This window comes from Schistocerca serialis, chromosome 3, assembly GCF_023864345.2.
Source record: "Schistocerca serialis cubense isolate TAMUIC-IGC-003099 chromosome 3, iqSchSeri2.2, whole genome shotgun sequence".
Lineage (NCBI taxonomy): Eukaryota > Metazoa > Arthropoda > Insecta > Orthoptera > Acrididae > Schistocerca > Schistocerca serialis.
This window is the reverse complement of record NC_064640.1, coordinates 996892969-996913162: the sequence shown is the minus strand read 5'-3', so window position 1 is coordinate 996913162 and position 20194 is coordinate 996892969. Positions and strand designations below refer to the sequence as shown.

The 20194-nt window shown below is 39.9% G+C and overlaps 1 protein-coding gene across 5 annotated transcripts in view; it reads left to right on the top strand.

Moving 5' to 3' along the window:
* Positions 1-20194, top strand: part of LOC126471447 (muscle calcium channel subunit alpha-1-like) — an 876499-nt gene that overhangs the window by 375697 nt on the left and 480608 nt on the right. For all 5 annotated transcript variants that reach the window (XM_050099633.1, XM_050099629.1, XM_050099632.1 and 2 more), the window contains exon 5: positions 1116-1222. In XM_050099633.1, the coding sequence (XP_049955590.1) occupies positions 1116-1222 (107 nt within the window). The remainder of the gene's footprint in view (positions 1-1115; positions 1223-20194) is intronic.

Sequence of the window (20194 nt, the reverse complement as noted above, 5' to 3'; positions counted from 1 at the left end):
ATTCCATTATGATTCTTAGCAAACTCTTGATATGGAGGAGGAGGAGGAGGAGGAGGAGGAGGATGAGGATGATGATGTGGTGTAGGTTTTGTTATTTTACTACAAAGCAATAAGTGGTCAGATGTTACTACACACAAATTAGTAGGAGGCTTAAAATGATTAGAACACTTTGTAATGAGTGAAGACACATTTTTAGCCCTCTGTGTAGAATTACCAAATATTTTATACCAGAGCCTTTGCCTGTAAAACTAAGAGTGCATAGAGCAATTTAAAAATTAGCCTGCTATGCAAGATATGACATGATTGACAAGTAGTTCTGTTATTCTAGTTCAGTAAACATATCAGCATAGCTGTATGTCTTTCCATTTCAAAGAGGTAAAAGTGTGTTACACTAGATATAGGAAATTAATAGCTTCCAGGTCAGCACAGTATTTACTTCCCTTCACTCCACTCAAAAGTGGTTCATACACATTATCAAAAATTCTTAAAAGCAAGTAACTACCTGACAATCCAGCCATGTTTCAGATGTTTACATGGAACCAAAAACTAATCTGACAGTTTGAACTACATTTACAATTGATATTGCATTATATACAGGACCAAACAGAAGTCAAGCAAAATTGGGAAATCAGTTAACAGAAAATCAGATTGTGTAGATCATGTAAATGTAGTTAATGATTTCTTCTGCAGGTCATGAACTTTTCCTTCCTCCAGCTTTTTTCTCAAACTGAGTTACTGCTTCATCTCAAATGACTTTAATGTTAAAAAGTTGTTAAACTTTTCTCCTTCCTTCTGTCAACAAATATGAACAATTTACAGTATAAAAATGAGATATAATTTTCATAGAATGACAGTTTTTTGTTTTACTTGTGAAACCACATATTATCACCTTTTTATTTTTTTCCATCGTTCCTTCATGCTGTATTTTAAAATATTTGTAATAATTTTTAATGTTAGTAAAACACTTGCAAGAGAAAAGGCAACATTGTAATTTCAATCTGAGCAATACAAATGTTGTCTAACTTATAGTATTACATTAACTCTTGACTTTTATTCAGTTATTTAACTATTATTGGCATATGAAATAATTTTAGATATGCTTTTTTATTTTACAGTTTAATAAGCACTGCATTGTCAAACTTAATGAAGGAAGGGTTTGATGTGAAAGCATTGCGTGCATTCCGTGTTCTACGACCACTGCGTTTAGTATCAGGAGTACCAAGTGAGTAAGAAATGACAGGAGTAAGTGTCTCTGAGGTAGAAATAAGACAGTGAGATGATCCATATGTGACATGGTTTCATTATGACTAAGAAAGATTTTTTTTATGTTGTATGCCAAAACCACTATTAACTTATAGGTCCTTTCATATAACAGAAATATTTAAGTAAGTTCAGGCACGTGTGTGTTGGGGTGCACGTGAAGGTCTGTGGATCTTAGCTAATACGAACATTTTGCTTAGAGTGCAAATTTTCAACTTCTAATTATAAAATTAGTCATGTTTTACAACACTATTTTGTCTAAAAATTACTTTAGTATTTGTAGTCTAACCACTACCTTCAAATATTTATTGTGTATTGCTTATAACAGAAAATTCTTGAGAAATTTTTTGTTGTAACTAGACTCCATGGTATTACGGGAATCGTGAAACTCTAGTTGTGTCCTGAGCGTTACAGAGAAAATATAGCCAGCCACCTCTCACATGTTTATTCTAAATGTATACAAATCAGATCCATGATTTCTTTTCCATTTTAGTGTACTGTGATGCCTGAATTTCTTTCTATTTGTATGCCTATGTTGCGGTTACTCATTTGTACTTACATATTCAAAAGTTCACTTACAACTGACATACTTTAAGCAGAGTCCATAAATATTTCCAACTGCTTAAAATATAGTATAGTTCATGAAGGTAATAATTAAGCTTAAATTCAGTGTAAGTTATTTGTTCATCAATAAAAATGACTATTTTAGAACATTTGCAGTGTCTTTTGGACTTCTTTGGCAAAAATATTGGCATTTTCATTTCAGGAAATATATCTTTTAACAAAGTGTTGATATTTAACAGTGTTACAGTTATAAACAACTATCTGAAACATTTTTTTCTGTTTTTTCACTTTTTCTAGGAAATGAAAATTTGCCATGTCTTACTTTTAACAACACAGCAATGTTAAACTACTTTTATTACATTATGCTGCCTAACATAAAACATTTGTTTTATTTTTTGACATAGCAGTTTTTGCTTTCAAGGGCACAGTCTTAAGAAATAAAATTAGGATATTTCAGCTTTGTCTAAAATAGTAAGAGTTTTAAAAGTTAAGTAAAATAAATTGAAACTACAGTAAAACAATTACATATTCTCTCATAATCAACAATAAGATACATGAATAGTATCTACAAGAGACCTTAGTATACATTTTAATACACTTATGCACAGTTCAAGTACACACATCCATGTAGCAGTGCGTAAGCACATCGTTTCACCCTGATAACAGTGGCAATGCCTCATGTCACTGCGAGAATTGTGTTTCTCACTGAACACAACAGGTTGATACACTGTGGATTTGCTAGGTGTGGAGGGTAAAATGAATGGCTAAAGCATGGGAACAATGTGTGAAAAGAATTCTGATTAGCAAACAGTTCATATATTGGAATGGTAACAGGTACAGTTAATTCCCAAATGCATTTACAAAGGAAAGTTACCAGAAAAATTAACAAAAGCTGTCAATCGAGTCAGTCTAGTAATTCCACCACTCATGAAGACATTATGAATACACGTGAGGGGTGCCCACTGTACATGTGTGGGGAATCAGTTTACACAGGTTTTGTTTAAGACAACAAGAGAAACAATCATTAATGTACTTCAAATACAGTAAGTGGCATTGTGTGCCCTGTGTTAAAACACAGTGATCAAGGAAATAGACAAATTGAAATAAATGAACTTGAATGTAACATAAGTGTATGTAATCTAACACAGTGATGTATGCAAAATAAAATACACAAAGAAATGAAATTTAGGTACCTTACGTGAAGCTAATCTATTACATTTGGGGATTTCAGTTTTTAATGGCTGCAGTGATTTGCATATAGATAACAAGAAGTGGTCCGATCTTGCCACACTCACTGTAATTTAATGGGCTCTGGGAAGTGGATACTCGGTGCTCAGAACATGAGACTGTGAGGCAAATGCCAAATGTTTCTCCGAAGTATGGTATCAGTTTTGTGTACTAGTTCTCCGTTGGTGTCATGCGAGCATACAATGTTGTTCGCTTCGTAGACATACAAAACCAACTCACCATCAACACATTCATGAGTTGCGCGCTTATCTGGTAACACTATGACAAGCTGTTAAGTTCTGAAAATGAGGTAACTTAAACATAAACTTAACATCAGAAGAACATTAAATTGCTGCACTTGTGTCTAAATTGCTGTACTCATGTCAACAGCTTAGCTTTGGCATGGGGAGAGTGCTGGGAGTTGGAATGCTCCCTCTAGCATGCTTTAGGGAAGTACCCCACATACTGCAGCAAATGGCACATGGCAGAGAAAAATCTTGTCCTTGGATGCATATATTTCCTGATGTGGTTTTTTGCCAGGCAACACATCATAAGTGTGAGATCTTCTGCTAGAGCAAATGGGTGTTGGGCACAAACGTGTAGTAGTGCAATGCCACACAGTTTCCCCCCTCCCCTTTCCCCTGTGAGAAGGAGAGGGCAGATTGCACGATGCAGTAGCCACTCTCAGCATTCATCAGAGGACTGCTGTGGATGGTGGCACCGTGTCGATGGAGTCAGGGCCACTGATGATGGTGGAGTCGGTGGCCTCTGGGGTGTCATGTTGCAAGCTCAGCATGTGGGTAACACCCTGCCTCACTGCCAGCTGGTGTCAGAATCGACGATCTGCTCTTGTTGACAATTGTAGTCTGATGCACTGCAGTGCAAGGGCGGGACTTGGCAGAGGATGCTGTGGTGTGGTGGTGCTGGGGCACATTGCACGGTGTACCCCACGTGGGTGGCGTAATGACCACTGTCATGTGTCGACAATGCGACAGAGCATGTCTTGGCACAATGGCAGAGGTGTCTCGGCTTAGTGGCAGAGGTGTCTCGGCATAGTGACAGAGGTGTGTGCCAGTGTTTTGGTGAAGGTATGTGCCTGTGTTGTGAGGCTGATGACAGGTGCCTCAGTGTTGAACAAGTGGTGTTAGTACCTCGCAATTTAGGTTAGGTACCATAGGATGGGTCCTCATGAGCAGCTCTGCTGGGCCAGGTAGTGGAGTGAATGGCAGGGTGGGCTGGGCTCTGCTCTTGTGTTCCAAGAACTGCCCACCAGATTGGCAATGTGGGAATGGGTATCGTTTTTGTTGATCGGTGCCAGCTCAGTTTCAATGATTGGTAGTGCACAAGGGCTGGAGAGGTTGAGCATATATCAACTGTTGGATAGTGTGGTGGCAGCACTGCGGAGATGTACAGAAAAAATTTTCTCCCATTGCGTGGAATGGTGGGTAGCTGGTTTCCAGCCAGAGCATGACATGTGTGCTAGCAGCAGGGTGGCAGACCATGTTTTGAATTGACAGGTAATAGCAGCTTTTAGGGTCCTGTGGAATGCACATGAAGGCCTGCTTTGGAACACTGACATGGGAAGGAGGCATGGGCCCAGCTGTTACAGTCCTGCTGGACACCATGCCAGCCAAAACATTCTTGCATAAGGACTGTGGATGCATGCACACCAGTTTGGGACAGGCCGTTGAGGGGTTCAAATGTCACTTCATGGAAGCTTGGGAGAAGGTAGGGGTGGATAGACTCCACAGAGTCACTTGGGTGGTTGGAAATCGTGCGAAAGTCACACCAGACATGTCGGTCCATACCAGGAAATGCGTGTGGTTTGAGATAGAACCTGGTGTTTGGGTTGCTGTGCAGTCTTAGCATCTCAGGATCAGCTGCCTGGGTGGTGGCCCGGATGGTGTAATTTTGGGGGAGCAGTGAGGGTGCAGGAGCAGCTGAGTCAGTCGGCGATAATATTGTCAATGCCTGTCAGGTGCCATATGTCAATTGTGAACTACACTTTGTATTCCTGAGTACAGAACTGCCTACAGAAAATCTGTGTTCCTCCCTTTCAACAAAACTCTGTCGTAAGTGGGCGGTGGTCAGTGAAGGCTGTGGAGTGGTGTCCTTCCACCAAGGGATGGAAGTAGTTCCAAGCCTCTTACACAGTGAGGAGCTCATGGTCATATGCAGCCCAGCTCCACTGTGGCCCTAAGGAACTTCATGGAAAAAGGCACCAGCAGCTGCCAGGAAGCTTCAACACATTGTTGAAGGATGACACTTTTGGTGCTGTCAAAGAAATGTGCCCTGGAGTGCAGCAGTGAGTGGTTCTTGCAGCATTATTCAAACGGCGCCAGAAAAAATATACCATCCTGAGAAACCTGCAGTGTTATTTGAAATTTGTGGGGAGTGGGAGTTTGGCAATTGCCTGGTCCTTTTCATTTAGTGGGCAGGAGCCTGCAGATGATATCCTATGTCCAAGGAAGTAGCACTCCAGAACACCAAAGACACACTTTGCCAGGTTGATGATAACTCCTGCCTCTTGGAGCGGGAAAATACCTCCTGGAGGTGCTGGCGGTGCTCCATGGGGTCACATGAATGGACAAAGGTATCGTCCAGGTAAACAAAACAACCCAAGATTCCACACAGGACATTTTTGAGAAATCTTTGCCAGTCCTGTGTGGCACTGCAAAGCCTGAGGGGCATAACTATTCTTTGAAAAGACAGAAGAGGCTGATTATTGCCATCTTCTCGACACACCTTGCCAGTCTGGGTACTGGTCAGGTATCTTCCTGGCATCAATGGCCTGGAAGTTGCTGCATGGATTACAAGTGCCATCTTATTTTTGATAAGGTGTAGGGCTGAGGTTCATTGTCTCATCAAGGGATGGAGAACACTTGCAGCAGTTGCTGCCTCCATTTCAATCAACATGGCTCTTCGTTTATGCAGCAGAAAGTGGCGAGGGCAGCAGAAAACCAGGGGGCCTGGTGACACGATGTTGTGCAACATATGATATTGCATTTCCTGAGGGAGGGGGAAGACACAGGAAGGGCAGTTGAGGAGAAGAAATAGAACACAACTGTTAGGGCAAACTGTATAGAATCACTGGTAATCAAGGAGCTAGTGAATAGTACATGAAACGCAGCCATATGCACTCGTAGATCAGGGAGAAGGGGGGGAGTGGAGTGTTTGGATGTTTTATTACCAGCCGTGGCTGGTGGCTTCGTGGCTTCGAAGATAGCAATAAGCTGGGATAGTACTCATTCTTTGACATGTTGCTTCAGTCAATGCATTAATGCTAGGATCGTGGCATAGTGTGCTGCACTACGCATGCAGCTCAATGTGGTAAACGCTAATGTGGTGAGGGAACGTGACATTAGACATTAGCAGCTGCTTGGCTGGAACTGGCTGTGGCCTGGGGAGGAGGAGGGGAGGTGGTGAGGGGGGGGGGGGGGGGAATTCAGCCAGGGTCACCAATGTGGGAATTGTGTTCCTCACTCATCAACATGACAGGCAGATACAGTGGGGTATACTGAACATGGAGGGTAAAATGGATGGGTAAAGTGTGGGAACAGTGTAACAAAAGACATTCCTGTATTGGAACATTAACATGTGCAATTAATTGCAGGAAGCATTTACAAAGTTAAGTTGCCACAATGTGTACACACAAGTAGTGCCCACTGCCCATATGTTGGAAATCAGTTTGCATTTTTCTCATTTTTTTAAAAACAACGTGAGAATATCATTAATTGTCCTGAAGTATGGTAAATGGAGATAATCCAACACAGTATTCAATGGAATGAAGTTGGAGGTACTGTAAGTGTATTTAAACTCATATAGCAATTACAAATAAGCAAACTTCAGGTACTGTGAGTGAAGCTAATCTAACACAGTTGAGGATTTCAGTGGTTAATGCTCTTTGATGGCCACACGATACATTGCAGTGGTTTGCGAATAGTTCTCAAAAAGAGGTCTGATCTTGTCACACTTGCTATAATTTAATGTGCTCCGTTAAATGGATATGCCACGCTTAGGATATGAGATGACAAGGCAGGTGCTGAATAATGTTTTCTAGAAGTATGGTATCAATTTGGCCAGCCAGTTGTCCATAGGTGTCATGGGAGTCTGAAACACTGTCTGCTTTATAGACACACAAAACCGACTCACCATTGTTGTCTACAAGGGTCGTATGCCTATCTGGTAGCACCACAGCAAGCCATTAAGTTCTGATAATGAAATAACTTTAACATAAATTTAAAACTAAAGGAATCAGTTTACTTTAGGGAGAAACCCCATGTGCTTCAGCAAAGATGCACATGGCAGAGAAAACTCTTGTCATCTGCTATAGTGCAAGATCGTCTGATAGAGCAGGCAGATGGCAGGCAGGAATGTTAATATTATATCACCACAATTTAACTAGTCATATTTCAAAATCTTCACTCTTCCCATTGTGAAAACACCTTCGTGAGCAGGTGGATTGGCCTGATGAAAGATGCTGTTTTCCCCTTTTTCAATCAAGGTCTCTTCTTGTTTATTGTATAATTGACATGACTCAGAAGACTTGTATAATATTTTTCTTCTATTGTTTTATCCATTACAAGGTAGTCAACACAAGGATTTATTTCTGCATTCCAGAAAACATTAGTCATATCCCAGAAAATTAAGTAATTCCATATTTTTTGAAGTGAAGCCATTGGTTTATACTTATTGCTTTGATTGTTGTGTGAAACAATCTGAGCTTTGTTGAGAAGTTATTTTCTATATTCTCTTTAGGTCAGTATTCAACAAATGCAGCACGTATCTTCTCACAGTTAATTCTACATTAAAAAATTACAGTGCTCCGTCATCAGATATACATATAGTACTGCCTACTTCATAGAGTTGTGATTGCCATCTGTCCAATGCCATAGTATATACTCATATATTATTTTCATCTGTGGGTGCAGTTTTCACCAAATAAAATTGGACACCCTTCATTTGGATCACCTTTAAGAGTAGTAAGGCCACATTTTAATTCAGTGTCCCATTTCTTGACTATAGGAAATTAAGGAGAGCACTTGTTCCAAATATTTTACCAACTTTATGTGAATATACATTGGTGATAAATTACCAGAACAAAGATTTTCATGACATTATAGTATTCCTGTTAATCTATCTGAACAAATCACTCATATCATGAATACTTGTAAGAGCAATAAAAATCTGTTCCACAATTCAAGTTGACACTTAACTTGCCTAATTGTTTAATATGTGCTAACGCACCAAAAATAACATTTTATTGATATAAATGCTGTTTCCATGCCAGGTTGAGAATTTCACTTTGCATTCATACACTGCCCTCTGTTCCTATGTTTTAACCAAATGATATGGTATAATATCATAGAGTGATTGACAAGATGTTAAACCACAATCTTTCTTATTTTCCACATCCTGGAGTCATCTTCATTAGTCACATAGATATTCTGTACAGAAGTATCTGATCAGTGGGACTCAAAATGTCAGAAAGTGTTGCCAAAATACATAAAAAAGATGACATACCACAAAGGAATTATCTGAATGTGACAGAAATCAGTAGATGTGATATACATGTACAGACAAACAAACGATTACAGTTTCAGAAAAGATTGAATGATTTATTCAAGAGAAAGAGCTTCACAAATTGAGCAAGTTAGCAATGTGTTGGTCCACCTCTGGCCTTATTCGGCATCGCATTGATTGATAACATTATTGGATGTTCTCCTCAGAGTATGGTGCTAAACTCTGTCCACTTGACACATTAGATCATCAAAATCCTGAGCTGGTTGGGAGGCTCTGACCATAATGCTCCAAACATTCTTAATTGGGGAGTGATGTGGCAACCTTACTGGCCAAGGTAGGGTTTGACAAGCACTAGAAGCTCTTGCAATTTGCAGAAGGGTATTATCTTGCTGAAATGTAAGCGCAGGATGGATTCCATGCAGGGCAACAAAATGGGGCATAGAATATTGTTGACATACCACTGTGTTTGTAAGGATGCCACAAACGACAGCCAAAGGGGTCCTACTATGAAATAAAATGGCACTCCAGACCTTCACTCCTGGTTGTCATGCCATATAGTGGGTGACGGTCAGGTTAGTATGTTACTGCTGTCTGGAATGTCTACAGGTAAGTCTTTACTGGTCATTGGGTTTCAATTCAAAACAGGACTCATCACAGAAGACAGTTCTACTCCAGTCGATGAGATTCCAGGCCCTGATAACTAGTGAAGATGTGTCTCGAGACACCCTAGGTAGTGATGGGAGACAAACCTGACTGCCACCCACTATACGGGGCAAAAACAAGGACTGATGGTCTGTGGTGCAATTTCATTTCACAGCAGGACCCATTTGGTTGTCATCTATGGCACCCTTACAGCACAGTGGAACATCGGTGGTATTCTACAACCTGTCTTGTTGCCTTAATGGGACAGTTGGACATAATTTGGCACAGTACCCCTCAGGAGGACATCCAGCAATTATTTCAATCAGTGCCAAGCCAAGTAAATGCTTGCATAAGGGGCAATGGTGGAACAACATGTTCTTGACTTGCTCAGACTTGTGAAGCTCTTTCTCTTGAATAAATCATTCAATTTTTGTGAAATAGTAATCATTTGACAATCTGTATGTGTACATCACAGCTACTGATTTCTGTCCAATTCAGATAATTCCTTTGTGCTTATCTTAGAGTGTATTTCAACAGATACACACAGTTTTTGCATAAACATAAGAATCTACAGCTACAAATAAAGTGTTAAATTTGGCAGTAACAAACATCGCTATAAGGTGAGACTGAAACTCAAAATTGAGGGTCACATATCTTCTGTATGATAGCACATTGTTGAACTCATTTCCCAGTAAAAATGGTTTCTAACTTTGTTGTTCAGTTACCCTTATGTGTAGGTTTTACATGGTTATAAATCCCAAATTTTGTAAGAAACTTGCAGCTACAAACAAACACTGCAGTCAACATTGGGAAGTGTATGCGAGTTTGCCAGATCTATGTTTTTCATTTGCCATCTTCGCTTATGCAATATTACTCTTTGTATAAACAAATGGCAGCAACGACAGTGTGATGCTAGCAACAGTACTATTTGAAAATTTCTTCTATTTATCTGGAATGATACCAATCAACTTTATTACATGTTTAGGAAAAATCAGGTGACTAACACAGAAATATAGCCTCTATTCCAAATTTTGCCTACAGATTTAATTAAAAATTGTGAAGTACAATATGAAAGATGCGACTTAACTGGGCCTGTTTTACATACATTTCCAGTGTAACATGTTTTAAAAATGACAGACTATATGCAAAGTCAAATGAATTAGAAGTACATCAATGTCTCTCACGCGTAACAAAACAGAAAAAATCGGTAGTTTCCAAATTGATTACGGGAATACTCAGTTGACTAGTTAAATAATTAAATTAATAATAATAATAATAATAATAAATCATTGTTGTACAGTACCAATTTCCTGGGTACTGTTAATGAGCCTCTTCCATTTTCTTCTGTCTGTGTGTCAGTCACAGAGAACGTCGTCCATTGTCCTTCCTCTGTCAGTGAGATCTTCCTTGATCATGTCCAACAGTGGGTTCTAAGTCTCCCTACTGAGCATTTTCGTGCCACCTCTCTTTCCAAATTTACTCGTGCTGTTCCTGTAGTCAACAGCCTCATTATGGTCCCATTCCACTGTAGTCTGAATGTCTGGATGTGCTGATTCTGTTTAAAAGGGATGCCATGATTCCAGCTTTCTTCTCACCTCCTCATTCCTTATCTTATCCACCTCAGTCTTCTGGATGGTGGATCCAAGGAATTTCATTTCTGATGCCTTTAACTTTGAGGACCCTCCATTTGTGAGGATGCACACTTAGATACTGTACATCAATGTTGGTATGAGGTAGCTGTTGAACATCACTAATTTTGCTTTTCTGGCACCTTTGCATCCCATAAAAGGGTCCTAAATCATTGATAGAATACAGCTCATCTTACACTCTGTTGATAATCTCCTGTCTAATCAAATTATTCCTGGAGGTTATACTGTACAGAAAACTGTCTACACACTGGTCTTGTAGTTTCACACTTGTGGGATGCCCGTCTCCATTGACTGCCATCATAGTGCCTTGGTCTCACTGATGTGAAGGTTGTGCTCCTGGAACTTGGCTTTCCATATGTCTAATCTGATATGAACTTCCTCCTCTATTTCACCCCAGATAATGAAGTAACAAGGAAATGCAACTGCATGAAGTTAACCAAAACTTTTTTTGGTGTTCTTTGTTATATCATCCATAACAGTGATGAACAGTAGTGGGGACAGTGCACTGCTGTGCTGAACTCTACTCTCGGTCTGAAATAGTGAAGATCATCCCTATCCAACTTGCACACAGCTAGTATAGTACTATTATAGCATCTGAATTTTCGTTATCAGTCCTTCAAGTACATTATTCTTCTTCAGGCATTCCCAGATCTGCTCCCTTGCAGCACTATTGTATGCCATTTTTACATCTAAGAACGCAGTTAACAGTTTCTTGCATTTCTCCCAGTATTTTTCCATCTGTATGCAGGGACTGAAAGTTAAGCTCATGCAGCAGCAGAGTTATTCTTCTGTAATTAGTAGGCTTCCATCTACTGTCTTTCTTAAGCAGTCTGCGGGCATCCTTTTGTATTTCCACAATTTCCACACTGAAGTGGGTGTTCTCAGTGTAGCCATTGTAGGCCCTGGGCACCTGCTGCCTTATGTCCACATTCATTTCATCTGCACATAGAGATTTTCTTTAGCTGTCTCTGTTTCTGTCCAGCTGATGGGAGGCTCCTCACTGTAGGTCTGAATATCTAGTTCTTTGTCATGGTCTTCATCCGTTCCATTCAGTTGTTGGTCAGAATGGTCCTTCAGGTCTTCTCTGATGCCATTTTCTTTTCTAACGAGATTTCCATTATCATCTTTGAGTGCCTTTATGACATTCAATGATTTACTTGTACCTCTGCTAATGCTAAACAGAAGTTTCTTATTGCCTCTGCTACCCTTTTTGAGTTTCTGGGTAATACCTGTCATATCTCAGTCTTCTCTTCAGCAACTGTTCTTTTAAATTCTAGTTTTTTTTTTCGTTGTATTTGTTCCAGATCTCTGATATTTTCTTCAGTTATAGCAACTTCTGATTAAATTAACAAACTGCGAGTAATTGTCGTCAGTACTTAAGTTCGGGATTCTAAATGTTGAGCACTGCCAGTATACACACTTTTATGCATGTGTAGTGGTAATGCTAAACTTCTGGATTCTTGAAAGTAAGTACTGACCATAATTATGTCTCATAATTTATTACTTGTCTCGACTGCAGTTCGTGAACAGCTGAAGGTGTTTTTGACTATGGTCAGTTTCCTTCAGTGCATGTGTGTGTAGTGGTGGCGGAGAATCTGGTGCATCGCATGAGACACCTCAGGTGTCACCTGTTTCGTCCACAGGCTCTGCTTCTGAGGCATCTCCCAGTGTATCCGATGTGGTGGACCTGCCCTCACAGCACAATGAGTGGCAGGTGGTAACATATTCACGTTACTCAAGGCGGAGGGCCAGTATGGAGACTGGTCACCTGGCTTCACCCGTTCACCCTGTGAGTGGAGGTGGCCACTTCTTCAACAGGGTCTGAGCAGGCACACAGTGGGAGGGGTTTACTAGTTATTGGGAGCTCCAATGTTAGGCATGTTATGGAGCCCCTTAGGTAGATAGCATTCAGGGCGGGAAAGAAAGCCAGTGTGCACATGATATGCCTGCCGGGGGGACCTTGCCTGAGATGTGGAGGTAGCCTCACCTGTGGCTATCAAATATGCAGGGTGCAGTTGTCTGCATGTTGTGGCTCACGTTGGCACCAAAGACACCTGTTTCATGGGTCCAGAGGTGATGCCCAGTTCGTACAGGTAGCTGGTGCAGGTGGTGAAGACTGCTGGCCTCGTGGGCAGGGTGCAAGTGAAGCTTACAATTTGGAACATCATTCCCAGAGTTGATCAGGGTCCTTTGGTATGGAACCAAGGGGAGGGTCTCAACCAAAGGGTTGGCTACAGGATTCTAGAACTGCGTTATTGTGTGGGGATTTGCTGGACTACCCTTAATAGGTCAGCGGTGCTCTATACAAAAGAAGCAGCTACTCTGGTAGCAGAGTACTTGTGGAATGCACGTGATGGTTTTTTAGACTAGGCAGTAGCTTGAGGTGCTGTGATGAATGCTCATCAGTCAATATGCGACAAGGGAAGTCAAACAGTATTCAGAATAAAGAAACTTCAACTGTTACAATTTTATCAGTAAACTGTCAAAGTATTCATAATAAACTTCCCAAATTTATTGCCCTCCAGGAAAGTTGTTGTGCTCAAATCATGCTTGGGACTGAGAGCTGGCAGAAACCCAAAGTGGAAAGCTCTGAGATATTTAACAATTAAGGAAATGTATATCTGAAAGACAGATTAGCGGCCATAGGAGGAGGAGTGTTCATTGCAGCTGACAAAAATATTGTCTCTATTGAGGTTGAAGTTGAGTGTGATAGTGATGCCATCTGGTTGTGTATAACAGGTGTTGGTGAAACCAAGTTAATTGTAGGATGTTTTTAGTGGCCACGTGATTCTGCTGTGACTGTTCTAGAGTCATTCAAAGGAAGTCTACAGTCAATAGTACGTAGATACTGAGACCGTGCAGTACTGGTTGGAGGTGACTTCAACCTGCTGAGTATAGACTAGGATATGCATGGATTCATTGCAGGGGTACAGACAGACAGTCATGCAAAATACTTTGAACATGTTTTCTGAAAATTGTCTTGAGCAGCAAGCTTGGGAGCTCACACACACTGGAAATATCTTAGACCTTGTAGCTACAAACAGAGTGGGCCTTATCGACAATGTTAGTATAGAAACTGGGATTAGCAATCATGATGATTTCATTCTAGAAACTGTGATAATGAAGGTTAATAAATCAGTCAAGAAGGCTAGGAGAGTGTTTCTGCTAGACAGAGCAGATAAGCAGTGAACTGACATCACTTAGTTCCAGTGAGGTGGATTTAGAGAAATAATGGGCAAAGTTTAAGCAGATTGTAAAATGTGGTGTGGAGAGTTACATGCCTAGTAAGTGGATAAAGATGGAAAAGACCCACCATCATTTAATAAGGAAATTCAGAGGATGCTGAGGAAGCAGAAGCTGTTTCACTCTTGGTTCAAAAGGGAAACATAAATGACACCAAGCAAAGGTTATTAGAGGTTCGTGCATCTGTGAAAAGATCTCTGCACAAACAACAACTACCACCATCACATTTTAGCTAAAGATCTGGCAGGGAACCTGAGAAATTTCTGCTTGTATGCAAAATAGCTAAATGTGTCAAAGGCTTCCATTCAGTCCCTTGTTGCCCAGTTTGGTGTGGCAATTGAAGATAGCAAAACATAAGATGAAGTTTTAAATTTCACATTCAAGAAATAGTTCATACAGGAGAATTGTAGAAACATACTGTCATTTGACCATTAGACTGACTCCCGTATGGTTGACATAGTAATAAACATACCTGGTGCATAGACACAACTGAAGGATTTGAAAGCAAATAAATCATCAGACCTGGATGGAATCCCAGTTTGATTTTACAAAGAGTACTCTAGAGCATTTGCCCCTTACCTAGCTTGCATTTATCATGAATCTCTTACCCAGTACAAAGTCCCAAGTGACTGGAAAAAAGCACTGGTGATTCCAGTATATAAGAGGGGTAAAAGAACAAACCCACAAAATTACAGACCCATATCCCTACTTCAGTTTGCTGCAGAACCCTTGAACATATTCTCAGTTGGAACATAATAAACTTTCTTGAGAGTGAGAAGCTTATGTGCATGAACCAGCATGATTTTAGAAAGCATCACTCATGCGAAACTCAGCTTGTCCTTTTCTCATATGATATAATGAGAAATACGGACGAAGGGCAACAGACAGATTCCATATTTCTAGATTTCCGGAAAGCATTTGACAAGGTGCCCCATTGCAGGCTGTTAACAAAGGAACAAGCATATAGAATAAGTTCACAGATATGCGAGTGACTCGAAGACTTCTTAAATAATGGTACCCAGTATGCTGTCCTTGATGTGTGAGTGTTCATAAGAGGCAAGGGCATGGTCAGGAGTGCCCCAAGGAAGTGTGATAGGACCGCTGTTGTTCTCTATATACATAAATGATTTGGCAGACAGAGTGAACTGCAATCTGCAGTTGTTTGCTGATGATGCCATGGTGTATGGTAAGGTGTCGAAGTTGAGTGACTGTAGGAAGATACAAGAGGTCTTAGACAAAATTTCCTGTTGGTGTGATGAATGGCAGCTAGCCCTGAATGTGGAAAAATGTAAGTTAATGCAAATGGGTAGGAAGAACAAACCTGTACTGTTTGGACATTGTATTACTAGTGTTCTGCTTGATATAGTCAAGTCGTTTAAATATCTGGGCATAACATTGCAAAGCGATATGAGATGGCGCAAGCATGTGATAACTGTAGTAGGGAAGACAAATGGTTGACTTCAGTTTATTGGGAGAATTTTAGTAAAGAGTGGTTCACGTGTAAAGGAGACAGCATTTAGGACACTGGTGTGACCCATTCTTGTGTACTACTCGAGTGTTTGGGATCCATACCAGGTTGGATTGAAGGAAGATGTTGAAGCAGTTCAGAGGCAGGTTGCTATCTTTATTACTGGTAGGTTCAGACAATATGCAAGTGTTACAGAGATGTTTTGGGAACTTAAATGGGAATCCCTGGAGGGAAGCCAATGCTCTTTTTGAGAAACACTACTGAGAAAATTTAGAGAACTGGCATTTGAAGCTGATTGCCGAATGATTCTACTGCCTCCAACACATTGTGAGTAAGGACCATGAAGATAAGATATGAGAAATTAGGGTTCATATGGATGCATACAGACAGTAGTTTTTCCCTCACTCAATTTGTGAGTGTAACAGGAAAGGAAATGACAAGTAGTAGTACAAGCTACCCTCCACCATGCACCATATGGTGGCTTGCAGAGTATCTATATACAGGGTGCGTCAAAAAAGTGTATACACACTTTGAAGTGTCATAGAAAATTTATTTCCCTTTCTACAATATTAAATTTCTGGAAATGGAAAGCTTAAAGTTCAATTGGAAAAATAAATGTACTTTGCAAATGTGATTAATGTTCAAACTGGTGGCCTTCAGCATCAATACATTTCTGAGTACGAGTCACCACTGATTTCTGTTCACACCACCTGAATCTCATTCAAAAGTGTGTCCAGGTTACGTGGTTTACATTTGTAAACCTCATCTTTTACTGTGCCCCATAAGAAGAAATCTAGCGGCGTGAGGTCTGGAGAGCATGCAAGAAACTCGATTGGTTCCCTGCTTCCTATCCACTGGCCTGGCACATTGTGATCCAGGTATGCTCGTACATCCCTATGATAGTGCGGCGTGGCGCCATCTTGTTGGAAATAAAACTCATCAGTACCGTATAATGCACAAATGGCAAGGAATATGGAGTCAACAAGCATTGTTAGGTACGTTTCTCCAGTAACAGTACCTTCAAAGTGGAAAGACCCAATGAGTCCCCTTGCAGACAAACCACACCACACATTTACATCAGGCAAATTCACAGTCTTTTCAACTGTAATGTGAGGATTATCTTCAGCCCCGTATACACAATTGTGCCTATTGACAGTTCCATTGTGTTTGAATTGGGCTTCATCTGAGCAAATTATGCCACCCATAAATCCTGGTTCACATCTTTCCATCTCCTGAACCCATTCACAAAATTCTAACCTTTGATCTGGATTGTTGTCACTTAGCTGTTGCACCTGCCTTGGAATGTACACACGAAACTTGCATTTCTTCAGAATGCATAGCACACTACTAGCACTTACATTACTCTCACGTGCCACTTGCCTTGAAGATTTTTGAGGCGAACACTGAAACAGTTCCAAGACCACAGTTGTGGAATCATCACTTGTAGCTGTACGAGATCACCCTGATCGACCTTTATGCACATCACACACTGTTCTATGAATTTCGAATTTGTCTCGTAGACGTGTAATTGTTAACCTTGAAGGTGGTTCTGTATCATACTCACTTCTCCACTGTCTTCGAACTGCAGCTACATTCTCAAACTTCCAGTACCACTTAATTATCTGATTCCGCACTTCAAAGCTCAAACGCACGTCCGCCATGTTGCAGTTACTTCCTTGCCACTGCTGGCACCTGTTGAAGAAACATAACATTACTTTCTCACAGATATTTAACCTTGTAGAACGGGAAATAAATTGTCTATGACAGTTCAAAGTGTGTGTACATTTTTTTGATGCACCCTGTAGATGCAGATATAGACTGACTTTTCCTTTCATACAACTGATAGATAGTAACTTGCTTGTCACATATAGCACTAGAATGTTTGAAAGATTGCATATGTCTACATCTACATGATTACTCTGCAGTTTACACTTACATGCTTGCAAAGGATGCAAGACAATTTGAAACTACTTCTCTTCCATTTTACTCTCTGACAGAATGTGGAAAAATGAACACTTTTTTGTGAACTCTGATTTAGCTTATTTTATCATGATGGTCATTTCTCTCTATGTAAGTCAGAAGCAACAAAATATTTTGTTATTATTGGGTACCCGGAATGTGTCGCAATAATTCTCAAACAAAGGAAGAGTTTGTATTTAAAATCTGTTTATTAGAGTGCTTTTGGAGAGAACAATTGTTTTTTAATCTGATGCATACACAAATAAATGAGAAGATTTTCCAATGTGTGAGCAGGCCACATGCAGTTGTCCATATGAGAAGCACAGATTTGCTAAATTTAGTACACACACTTGTATAAGTTTTCCCTGTGCTTTGTTGATGACCACTGAAAATGCGAGTTGCACCAGAGACTGCAAATATTTGAATTTGAATGGCATATCTGTCAAAATTGTTGGAATGTGTGGCAATATTCTCATGCAAAATTTCCATTCAAACTGTAGCTTTGATGATACTGTTCATCGTTTCCACTGAAATAGTGGTACTGCTGCAGACTTGCAGTATATTTGTGCTTTGGAGAAGAATGATAGACATGCCAATTTTCAATGTTGAAACATGCAGTGGCATACCTGACAAATCAAATGAATTCAAGAATTCAGTTGGATAATTTTATTGACACCTTCATTTAGATTCATTACAGTATCGATCGACTGATAAGTTGTTGCTTTGTCTCCTATTTTGTTTTGAATGCTGAAACTGATGGCACTGACATCATTGTTTTTGGCTGCTAATATAGCACATGCAGTGAGCCATTGACAGCTTTTATAATTCTTTGCAATATTTAGGAAAACTTTGTGAATCAATTCATCTATGGTTGCTGTGATTGTATAGAAGTTGGCAGTGTGATACAGTTTGTAGATTCAGCAATTACCATTTTCCCATTCTCAGTATCCAACAATTGTATAGCAAAACATTTGGCGGATGCTTCGTGTTGTAGTTAAACATGCATATTGGTCAACAAAGCGAGCATCTGTACATGTCGCCATTATACTGAGTAGTTGAGACATGCGCTAAGTTCATCAGTGGCTACTGAGCGTAGTATAATTTGTAGAATTTGTTGAAAATCACCAAACAGTACAGTGAGTGAAGAGCTGTTCCTTTCCTCTCAAATCTTTGACTGTATGATGAACCACTTCTGATGCTTTTTGTGTGCCTTAGTAAATTTGTCTCATATTATTAGTTGACATGACTGGAGCACTTTACCCATTCCTGAATTTTTGTTGGTATTTCAAGTTGGTATCTGAGTGATTTGTATTACCAGTGGCAGTTTCAGTGGTGAATGTGCTGTTTGGCCACCATCCAAAAGAGTTGGCACAGTTCCAGATGATGCAATTGCCAGTGCAATATTTTGTAATGATTGTATGGTTACCAAAATAAGTGAGGTGAGAAAACTTTTTCCCATGCCTCCGGGTGCATCTAAGAAACAAAATCCACTGCTTTTGCTTGTAATTATATGCAGAATTGTCATACAGTATGTGTTGTTCTGGAGCCAATTTCAAAAGATTCACTTGAATGAATATACCCAATTCATTGACATCAAAATGTCTTTTTCATTGCAAATCAAGATCAAAGATGTCATTTGCAGATCAATAGGGATTTAGCCATTCCCAACCAACCAGTGCCTGTTTGCAATTGCCAAATGTATGTTGTCAGTTTAAATCAGTGTCTCATTATACGTGTCTGGCGTGAAATGAATGTTTCAATTTTGATTTGTAGCAGTCAAGTGATTCAGGGTATCTTCACTCATGTAGTCTTCGTATTTTTCTCAAAGATCTTTTGGATTGTATGGGAAGCACATTATCAGTATGATTGCAAATAACATCAACATTTGCTGTGGTTGACCAGTATTCAATGCATCAGTGAGTGTAATGTCCCAGTGTGCATAATTATGGAGATTTAATTCTTGGCCAGCTTCATGGTAGGTGGCACATACTTGACCAGTCACTGTTCTCAGTTCCTGGTAGGATGTTGGTCTACATATGTTGTTAAGAATAACTGTAAGTAAAAGTATTCTGCATTGTTTGGGTGAGTCGAGTACAGACAGCCCAAGGTATTGGTTGAATATAAATTGGGATTTCGTGCAACTACTTTTCGTTGTTTACAACATCGATATTTGTTAGCTGATGCAGTCCACGTGCAGTATGTTGCCACTTTAGAGTAAAATAGCATCTTATCATACATATCACCACTCAGTGATAAACATGCAGTTAATGTTGTTGGTGTCAGTGTCAGTGCTCTTGCATATACATTTTCAGTTGTCAAGTACAGGTGCTATCCATTTTCAAGTTGCACTGCCAAATGAAAAACTGTTGGATTTCATTCACAGATCAAAAGTGATAAAATGCACCATACCGCTTCATCCTACTAATATAGGGTCCTAGTTGATATTGACTGATTTCATTTATAGATGTTGTCACATTCCCAACCACAAAAACTGCCATATCACTTCCTGTGTTGACATATTTGCAAATGTACTTGATCGATTTCACAAAATTGCAGCATTCAACATTGGTGTGTGCTTTGTACATTTCCAATAGTAACATTGAATATGGTGCAACCTAACAATTATCAACTTGAATATCATTGTTTTAAAGTGATGGAT